The sequence below is a fragment of the Pseudophryne corroboree genome, chromosome 6 (genome assembly GCF_028390025.1).
Source record: "Pseudophryne corroboree isolate aPseCor3 chromosome 6, aPseCor3.hap2, whole genome shotgun sequence".
Lineage (NCBI taxonomy): Eukaryota > Metazoa > Chordata > Amphibia > Anura > Myobatrachidae > Pseudophryne > Pseudophryne corroboree.
The window spans coordinates 835,063,010-835,073,293 of NC_086449.1; the positions used below are offsets into that span (position 1 = coordinate 835,063,010).

A 10,284-nucleotide genomic window follows, 5' to 3' on the forward strand; every position below is an offset into this window, starting at 1 on the left:
CAGGCAGGAACCCAATGACTGCCGCCCCTGCGCTGCAGAGTAACTACCTCACTTCCTGGTAACCCGGCAACAGGCAGGAACCCAATGACTGCCGCACCTGCACTGCAGAGTAACTACCTCACTTCCTGGTAACCCGGCAACAGGCAGGAACCCAATGACTGCCGCCCCTGCGCTGCATAGTAACTACCTCACTTCCTGGTAACCCGGCAACAGCCAGGAACCCAATGACTGCCGCCCCTGCGCTGCAGAGTAACTACCTCACTTCCTGGTAACCCGGCAACAGGCAGGAACCCAATGACTGCCGCACCTGCACTGCAGAGTAACTACCTCACTTCCTGGTAACCCGGCAACAGGCAGGAACCCAATGACTGCCGCCCCTGCGCTGCAGAGTAACTACCTCACTTCCTGGTAACCCGGCAACAGCCAGGAACCCAATGACTGCCGCCCCTGCGCTGCAGAGTAACTACCTCACTTCCTGGTAACCCGGCAACAGGCAGGAACCCAATGACTGCCGTCCCTGCGCTGCAGAGTAACTACCTCACTTCCTGGTAACCCGGCAACAGGCAGGAACCCAATGACTGCCGCCCCTGCGCTGCATAGTAACTACCTCACTTCCTGGTAACCCGGCAACAGCCAGGAACCCAATGACTGCCGCCCCTGCGCTGCAGAGTAACTACCTCACTTCCTGGTAACCCGGCAACAGGCAGGAACCCAATGACTGCCGTCCCTGCGCTGCAGAGTAACTACCTCACTTCCTGGTAACCCGGCAACAGGCAGGAACCCAATGACTGCCGCCCCTGCGCTGCATAGTAACTACCTCACTTCCTGGTAACCCGGCAACAGCCAGGAACCCAATGACTGCCGCCCCTGCGCTGCAGAGTAACTACCTCACTTCCTGGTAACCCGGCAACAGACAGGAACCCAATGACTGCCCCATACTTGCCTACTCTCCCGGAATGGCCGGGAGGCTCCCGAAAATCGGGTGACCCTCCCGGCCCCCCGGAAGAGCAGGCAAGTCTCCCGGAATCAGGGGTCCCCCTGCTCGTCCGCCCACTTAGTGTGTAAAGTGGGCCGTCCGGGCAGTTGATGACGCGATTCTTGCTGAATCGTGTCATCATAGCCACGCCCCCTGCAGTGTAATGCCGGGGATCGCGGCATTACAGAGCGGGGGCGTGGCTTAATGGATGTGGCACGGTAACTCCGCCCCCGTCCCGCCCCTGCTCCACCCCCGTCCCACCTCCGGTTTACCTCCTCCCCACGTCACAGCCCTCCCCTGCTGAGCCGACCTGGCTGCTCTCTCCCGCAGAGAGCAGCCAGAATGTCGGCATGTATGCTGCCGTCCCTGCGCTGCAGAGTAACTACCTCACTTCCTGGTAACCCGGCAACAGGCAGGAACCCAATGACTGCCGCCCCTGCGCTGCAGAGTAACTACTTCGCTTCGTGGTAACCCGGCAACAGGCAGGAACCCAATGACTGCCGCCCCTGCGCTGCAGAGTAACTACCTCACTTCCTGGTAACCCGGCAACAGACAGGAACCCAATGACTGCCGCCCCTGCGCTGCAGAGTAACTACCTCACTTCCTGGTAACCCGGCAACAGGCAGGAACCCAATGACTGCCGCCCCTGCGCTGCAGAGTAACTACCTCACTTCCTGGTAACCCGGCAACAGGCAGGAACTCAATGACTGCCGCACCTGCACTGCAGAGTAACTACCTCACTTCCTGGTAACCCGGCAACAGACAGGAACCCAATGACTGCCGTTCCTGCGCTGCAGAGTAACTACCTCACTTCCTGGTAACCCGGCAACAGGCAGGAACCCAATGACTGCCGTTCCTGCGCTGCAGAGTAACTACCTCACTTCCTGGTAACCCGGCAACAGGCAGGAACCCAATGACTGCCCCATACTTGCCTACTCTCCCGGAATGGCCGGGAGGCTCCCGAAAATCGGGTGACCCTCCCGGCCCCCCGGAAGAGCAGGCAAGTCTCCCGGAATCAGGGGTCCCCCTGCTCGTCCGCCCACTTAGTGTGTAAAGTGGGCCGTCCGGGCAGTTGATGACGCGATTCTTGCTGAATCGTGTCATCATAGCCACGCCCCCGTGCAACAGGTAACCTAGCGCAGACACTAGTTAGGGTAAGTGATAACGATGAGTAGTGTACCAGGCATACAGGTACATATGGCAATAGGCTGAGATAAATACAGCTGCATATGATAACTGTGACTGTGGCCCTAACAGGACGGGCGACCAAACATACTATTACATACAATAAATGGGGCGATGGAGAGGAGGCAATGGTCTGCAGATGTCTCCAGCTCCCTACCTTTGCTTGTTGAAGGGACTCCCGAAGGTGATGTTCTCCTCCACGGTGGCATTGAGCAGCCACGGCTTCTGGCCCGCGTATGCCACCGAGTTTCTGTTCTTGCTGTGGATAAAACAGTGAGAATGAGCCAGGGACCCTCCACGGCCGATCACCAGCGACAGGTCACAAACTGCGTAACGACCCCTGACTCTTCCCGGCGTGAGCCAGTCTCTCTGCCATCGCTCCGCCATTGACGGGGAGAAAAGGCGACAAGTCCCAGGCCAGCAACGGTTCAGGACGTAGGGAGATGGTACAGAGCAGGGATGGTATAGAACATGTCTGTGCCCCCAACATTTGGGCAAGGACCTAGAGCTGACACTCTACATCCTTGGGAGGATTCAGTATGTCGATATTAAGAATGACAACAGTCTACATAATGTCGGCAGGTACTCCATGTTAACAGAGTATATATCAACATGTTCCAATTCCAACCCATGGAGATGCGGCCTATACGGGGTAGGACCGAGGGGCAATTACCCCAGATGTCTATGACGAGTATCAGACTAAACATACAGACAGGGGGCAGAGATTCTACAGCTCTGGATACATTTGGATGAACGCATTTAATGCCGCAGTGTGGGAGCAAATAAAGGCGACTGTTTCCTTGTTTCACATGTAGCAACCATTATAGTATTGGAGGGGTCTGGTCACATGACACGGTGCCACCCACAGACCGCACTCTGTTCAGGAGAAGTCAGTAACATTATAAGTATTAATATATAAATATTATACACACACAGACATCGCAAAACACGGGTGTGCTTCATATGAGTAACCTCACAGCAACTGTATGTACTGCCTACGGTGTTACAGTGTATTAAACATATTAATAACGATCGCACCGAAGGCCTTGGAGAGTGATAAAGTGGAGAAATAGAGAGAGAGATAAAGTACCAACCAATCATATCCTGTCATTTGTCAAACACAGCCTGTGAGATGGCAGTTAGGAGCTGATTGGTTGGTACTTTATCACCGTGAAATGTATCACTTGTCAAGGGGGAGATAAAGTGAAGAGAGATAAAGTATCGGCCAATCAGCTCCTAACTGCCATGTTACAGGCTTTATTTGAAATATTCGTTAGGAGCTGATTGGCTGGTACTTTATCTCCAGCAACTTTATCTCTCTCCAAGGCTTGGTATATAGGCCTCACACAATGAAACACGTTCCTGTAGACGTGTGGCGGGAATCACACTTGGTGGGGATGAGTCAGAGGACACAGATTCCGTTTTCAGGCCGATGCAGGGAATGATTAATGGCCCCGGAATCCCAGGCTGATTACTAGTTAGAGACACACGGAACCCGCAGTTACCACGCACAGCGGCGACACCAGATTGGGGGAATGATTGGACGTTCCCAGATTTCCCGACTTGTTAGAGAATCACAGAGGAAAAGTATTATGTATGAGGTATTACGTATGAGGATGACATAGACTGCAGGAAATACCTTGTGTCAGCGTCAAGCGAGGGGTCACATTCACCCGCGCTGCAAGTTACGGTAGAAGAGTTTTAGAATCAGATACACATGAGTAAAACAGCAATTTGCGTGGTATCAGCCTGTGTAAGGGGCAGGGCCCTCATTCCGAGTTGATCGCTAGCTGCTTTCGGTCCCAGCGCGGCGATTAGGTGAAAAAGCGGCATTTTGCGCATGTGTACGGGCCGCAGTACGCACGCGCGAAGTACTTTCACACAAAACTATGCAGTTTTACCCAAGGTCGAGCGACGCTTTTCAGTCGCTCTGCTGATCGGTGAGTGATTGACAGGAAAGGGGCGTTTCTGGGTGGTAACTGGCCGTTTTCCGGGAGTGTGCTAAAAAAACGCAGGCGTGTCAGGTAAAAACGCAGGCGTGTCAGGTAAAAACACAGGCGTGTCAGGTAAAAACGCAGGCATGCCTGGGGAAACGGGGGAGTGGGCTGGCCGAACGCAGGGCGTGTTTGTGTCGTCAAAGCAGGAACTAAACTGACTGAGGTGATCGCAGTGTAGGAGTAGGTCTGCAGCTGCTCAGGAAATGCAGGGAATTATTTAGTAGCAATTCTGCTAATCTTTCGTTCGCACTTCTGCTAAGCTAAGATACACTTCCAGAGGGCGGCGGCCTAGCGTGTGCAATGCTGCTAAAAGCAGCTAGCGAGCGAACAACTCGGAATAAGGGCCAAGGTGCGCTGGGCACCTTCGCCCATCTCTGGGATACCCACACACCCACAACCTATCACTTACACCCAGCCGGTAATAACAATGCCATGCTTATGGCAGAGTAATAGGTATATATAAGGAGACCGTCACCTAGAGTATTTACATGTGAGCGGGAGATTTCTGATCAATATGCATCACGTTAGTGTGATAACACAGCAGCCAGTCTCCCCGGCCTCCTCCATTATACATCGGCTACAACAGAACCACAAAGGCAGTCAGGGATGGTGTTTGTGTTTATATTGTTGCAACAATGTTGCTGCTGCATGATGAGAATAGGAAGGGTCCTACGTCTCTCATCTCTTACAGGGGTCCTACATCTCTCATCTCTTACAGGGGTCCTACCTCTCTCATCTCTTACAGGGGTCCTGCGTCTCTCATCTCTTACAGGGGTCCTACTTCTCTCATCTCTTACAGGGGTCCTACCTCTCTCATCTCTTACAGGGGTCCTACATCTCTCATCTCTTACAGGGGTCCTGTGTCTCTCATCTCTTACAGGGGTCCTACTTCTCTCATCTCTTACAGGGGTCCTACATCCCTCATCTCTTACAGGGGTCCTACATCTCTCATCTCTTACAGGGGTCCTACATCTCTCATCTCTTACAGGGGTCCTACAACTCTCATCTCTTACAGGGGTCCTACTTCTCTCATCTCTTACAGGGGTCCTACATCCCTCATCTCTTACAGGGGTCCTACATCTCTCATCTCTTACAGGGGTCCTACCTCTCATCTCTTACAGGGGTCCTACTTCTCTCATCTCTTACAGGGGTCCTACTTCTCTCATCTCTTACAGGGGTCCTGCGTCTCTCATCTCTTACAGGGGTCCTACCTCTCTCATCTATTACAGGGGTCCTACGTTTCTCATCTCTTACAGGGGTCCTACATCCCTCATCTCTTACAGGGGTCCTACATCTCTCATCTCTTACAGGGGTCCTACATCCCTCATCTCTTACAGGGGTCCTACATCTCTCATCTCTTACAGGGGTCCTACCTCTCATCTCTTACAGGGGTCCTATGTCTCTCATCTCTTACAGGGGTCCTACCTCTCTCATCTCTTACAGGGGTCCTGCGTCTCTCATCTCTTACAGGGGTCCTACCTCTCTCATCTATTACAGGGGTCCTACGTTTCTCATCTCTTACAGGGGTCCTACGTTTCTCATCTCTTACAGGGGTCCTACATCTCTCATCTCTTACAGGGGTCCTACATCTCTCATCTCTTACAGGGGTCCTACCTCTCTCATCTCTTACAGGGGTCCTGCGTCTCTCATCTCTTACAGGGGTCCTACATCTTTCATCTCTTACAGGGGTCCTACATCTCTCATCTCTTACAGGGGTCCAACATCTCTCATCTCTTACAGGGGTCCTACATCTCTCATCTCTTACAGGGGTCCTACAACTCTCATCTCTTACAGGGGTCCTACTTCTCTCATCTCTTACAGGGGTCCTACATCCCTCATCTCTTACAGGGGTCCTACATCTCTCATCTCTTACAGGGGTCCTACCTCTCATCTCTTACAGGGGTCCTACTTCTCTCATCTCTTACAGGGGTCCTACTTCTCTCATCTCTTACAGGGGTCCTACCTCTCTCATCTCTTACAGGGGTCCTATGTTTCTCATCTCTTACAGGGGTCCTATGTTTCTCATCTCTTACATGGGCCCTACGTGTCTCATCTCTTACAGGGGTCCTACCTCTCTCATGTCTTACAGGGGTCCTAGTTCTCTCATCTCTTACAGGGGTCCTACGTCTCTCATCTTTTACAGGGGTCCTACGTCTCTCATCTCTTACAGGGGTCCTACTTCTCTCATCTCTTACAGGGGTCCTATGTTTCTCATCTCTTACAGGGGTCCTATGTTTCTCATCTCTTACATGGGCCCTACGTCTCTCATCTCTTACAGGGGTCCTACCTCTCTTATGTCTTACAGGGGTCCTAGTTCTCTCATCTCTTACAGGGGTCCTACGTCTCTCATCTTTAACAGGGGTCCTACGTCTCTCATCTCTTACAGGGGTCCTACTTTTCTTATCTCTTACAGGGGTCCTACATCTCTCATCTCTTACAGGGGTCCTACATCTCTCATCTCTTACAGGGGTCCTACCTCTCATCTCTTACAGGGGTCCTACATCTCTCATCTCTTACAGGTGTCCTACCTCTCATCTCTTACAGGGGTCCTATATTTCTCATCTCTTACAGGGGTCCTACTTCTCTCATCTCTTACAGGGGTCCTACATCTCTCATCTCTTACAGGGGTCCTACATCTCTCATCTCTAACAGGGGTCCTACATCTCTCATCTCTTACAGGGGTCCTACATCTCTCATCTCTTACAGGGGTCCTACTTTTCTCATCTCTTACAGGGGTCCTACATCTCTCATCTCTTACAGGGGTCCTATGTTTCTCATCTCTTACAGGGGTCCTATGTTTTTCATCTCTTACATGGGCCCTACGTCTCTCATCTCTTACAGGGGTCCTACCTCTCTCATGTCTTACAGGGGTCCTAGTTCTCTCATCTCTTACAGGGGTCCTACGTCTCTCATCTTTTACAGGGGTCCTACGTCTCTCATCTCTTACAGGGTCCTACTTTTCTTATCTCTTACAGGGGTCCTACATCTCTCATCTCTTACAGGGGTCCTACATCTCTCATCTCTTACAGGGGTCCTACATCTCTCATCTCTTACAGGGGTCCTACATCTCTCATCTCTTACAGGGGTCCTACATCTCTCATCTCTTACAGGGGTCCTACCTCTCTCATCTCTTACAGGGGTCCTACATCTCTCATCTCTTACAGGGGTCCTACATTTCTCATCTCTTACAGGGGTCCTACCTCTCTCATCTCTTACAGGGGTCCTACCTCTCATCTCTTACAGGGGTCCTACATCTCTCATCTCTTACAGGGGTCCTACCTCTCTTATCTCTTACAGGGGTCCTACATCTCTCATCTCTTACAGGGGTGCTACCTCTCTCATCTCTTACAGGGGTCCTACATCTCTCATCTCTTACAGGGGTCCTACGTTTCTCATCTCTTACAGAGGTCCTACCTCTCTCATCTCTTACAGCTGTCCTACTTCTCTCATCTCTTACAGGGGTCCTACTTCTCTCATCTCTTACAGGGGTCCTACCTCTCTCATCTCTTACAGGGGTCCTACATCTCTCATTTCTTACAGGGGGCCTACGTTTCTCATCTCTTACAGGGGTCCTACGTCTCTCATCTCTTACAAGGGTCCTACGTCTCTCATTTCTTACAGTGATCCCATGCCTCTTACCTGTTGTTTTTGGGATGAGGGGTGCTTAGCGTTACAAGCTGCTGAAGTTCTGCTTTCAGGCTGTATATTGGTAACATAAGAACCATTATTGCCTTATCCCCCGTATCTCAGGCTAAATCCTATCTTTCTTACTCAGATATCTCTTATTTTGATAATTGATAAGAACAATTATTCACTGCACATTTTTGAGTCTCACGCACTTTGGAACATGTACGACTCAAGCGACTCTTTGCATATTGCGAATGCACTGCGGGCTGTATAAGTTTCTCTGCGAATGTGCGCATGATTCATACAAATCGCATTTGTTTCTCTGCAGACACTAATTGGGTGTTTCTTGGTGGAAACTTGGTGACAACACTGCGAATGCGCCCAAGAGAATTGTTTTGAGGCTGTGTTGGAGATGTGTAGCCATGTTTACTCACTATTCTGAGTCCTGAGTTCGCATATCAGACGCCAAATACAGGGCCCGATTCAGACCTTATCACTGTTGTGCGAATTCGCACAGCGGCCGATTATCGATAGACTGCGCATTGTAGTATAACTGTGCGAGGCCAAACAGCGAAAAGAAGCCAGCAACTTTTTTGATCGCTAGCCGTATGCAAGGTGAGTGACAGGAGGCGGACATTTGGGGGTGGTAACTGGCCGTTTTTTGGGAGTGTCAGGAAAAACGCAGGCGTTCCCAAGCGTTTTCAGGGCGGGTGTGTGACGTCAGCTCCGGCCCCGGTCAGCCTGATTCTGTCGCGCTGTAGGAGTAAGTCCTGGGCTGCGCACACACTGCAAACACTGAAAAAATCATTCCATGGTGAGTGAGTTGCAAACGGATTTGCAGCTGTCCGGCGAGCGCTGAGATTTTCGCACGGCGTACACAGACTTGAACGGGGTGGATTTTCACGCTGTCTGGGCGGTGACTATCTGATCGCAAACCTCTGCAAATTCACAGAGGAGCAATCAGGTGTAAATAACCCCCACAGACGGACCTCTTGCACTAATACGGAGTAGGGGTCAGAGCCGATGATGATGATGACTGACCTGGCATATGGAAGGGTGGGGCAGAGTGAGCTCAGAGATTACATATATTGCTATGCATTTCATTGGCTGCCGTCTGGAGTTGCGTGTGTATTGCCTGTGACTCAGAATCAGGAACTCTGCCTGAACTAACACTCAGAGCCCCCCTGCGGTGCACATTGGTGGTCATTCCGTGTTGATCGCTAGCTGCATTCGTTCGCTGTGCAGCGATGAGGCAAAAAAACGGCACTTCTGCGCATGCGTATGCGGCGCAATGCGCATGCATGTCGTACTATTACAACGAACGATGCAGTTTCACACAGGGTCTAGCGAAGCTTTTCAGTCGCACTGCTGGCCGCAGAGTGATTGACATGAAGTGGACGTTTCTGGGTGTCAACTGACCTGTTTTCAGGGAGTGTTCGAAAAAATGCAGGCGTGCCAGGAAAAACGCAGGCGTGCCAGGAAAAACGCAGGCGTGGCTGGGCGATCGCAGGGCGTGTTTGTGACGTCAAAACAGGAACTGAACAGTCTGAAGTCATCGCAAGCGCTGAGTAGGTATTGAGCTACTTTGCCGCCACTCTGCGATCCTTTTGTTCGCATTTCTGCTGAGCTAAAATACACTCCCAGGGGAGGCGGCATAGCGTTTGCACGGCTGCTGAAAACTGCTAGCGAGCGATCAACTCGGAATGACCACCACGGTTTTGCCCATTAGCTAACAAATTTGCTGCTGCAATCAGATCTGAATTAGGCCCTTAGTTACTAGTCTTTACAGGTGTATTTCGGGTATATGAATTATAGCATCATTCCCGTGGTTTACCCTCTGCCATGATGGGATGATGTCATTAGAGAGTTTAATTTAGATATTGACTTTACTGCCCAAAAATACCATTCTGTCCATTATCTGAGATTAGGGAGTTTCAGAAAGACGGGAATAGTTTTGTTCATACGTCAGTACCTGAAAAGTCCATCTGTAATCAATTCACTCTCAGGGAGCCTGAAATTTCCAGCAAAGAACAATTACATTTTGAGAGACGTAAAACATGAAAGTGCGGCAAATAAACATCCAGTTATATATCTCCTGCCCTGTAATAATGACAGATCCCGCTGTTTCATAGTGCCTACAGTATGTCCATGGCACAATACAGGCTTTCCCTAGAGAATACTTACAGTATATGTGATATTTTATTATACAGATTGTCACTGTAAGGCCAAACTCTACAGGAGAACATGTGCATTATATACTGTACTGTTCCGATCTGTACAGGGGGCATTCTCTATAATTATGGCCACTTACCACCATTAATATATCAGCACTTAAGCTCGTTCCTGAGGAGTCACCTGACCTTCTGAGCCAGCGCTCCCACATACATGATCACCGAGGAAGAGAGGAGGCTGTGATGTGAATGCGCATACTGACAAGATGGCCGTGTAAAAGTGTCTCTGCCATGTGACAGTGGTTGTCATGGTAGCAACATGATACTT

General features: G+C 50.7%; 1 protein-coding gene across 1 annotated transcript in view; it reads right to left on the reverse strand.

Moving 5' to 3' along the window:
* The window catches only part of LOC134934719 (ATP-binding cassette sub-family C member 9-like), a 67,375-nt gene extending 57,203 nt beyond the window's left edge, over positions 1-10,172 (reverse strand). The window contains exons 1-5 of the mRNA XM_063930087.1: positions 10,141-10,172; positions 9,758-9,796; positions 7,798-7,857; positions 3,801-3,839; positions 2,319-2,420 (exon numbers count right to left, since the gene is read on the reverse strand). Coding sequence (XP_063786157.1) covers positions 2,319-2,420; positions 3,801-3,839; positions 7,798-7,857; positions 9,758-9,796; positions 10,141-10,172 — 272 coding nt within the window. The remainder of the gene's footprint in view (positions 1-2,318; positions 2,421-3,800; positions 3,840-7,797; positions 7,858-9,757; positions 9,797-10,140) is intronic.
* Positions 10,173-10,284: the final 112 nt, after the last annotated feature.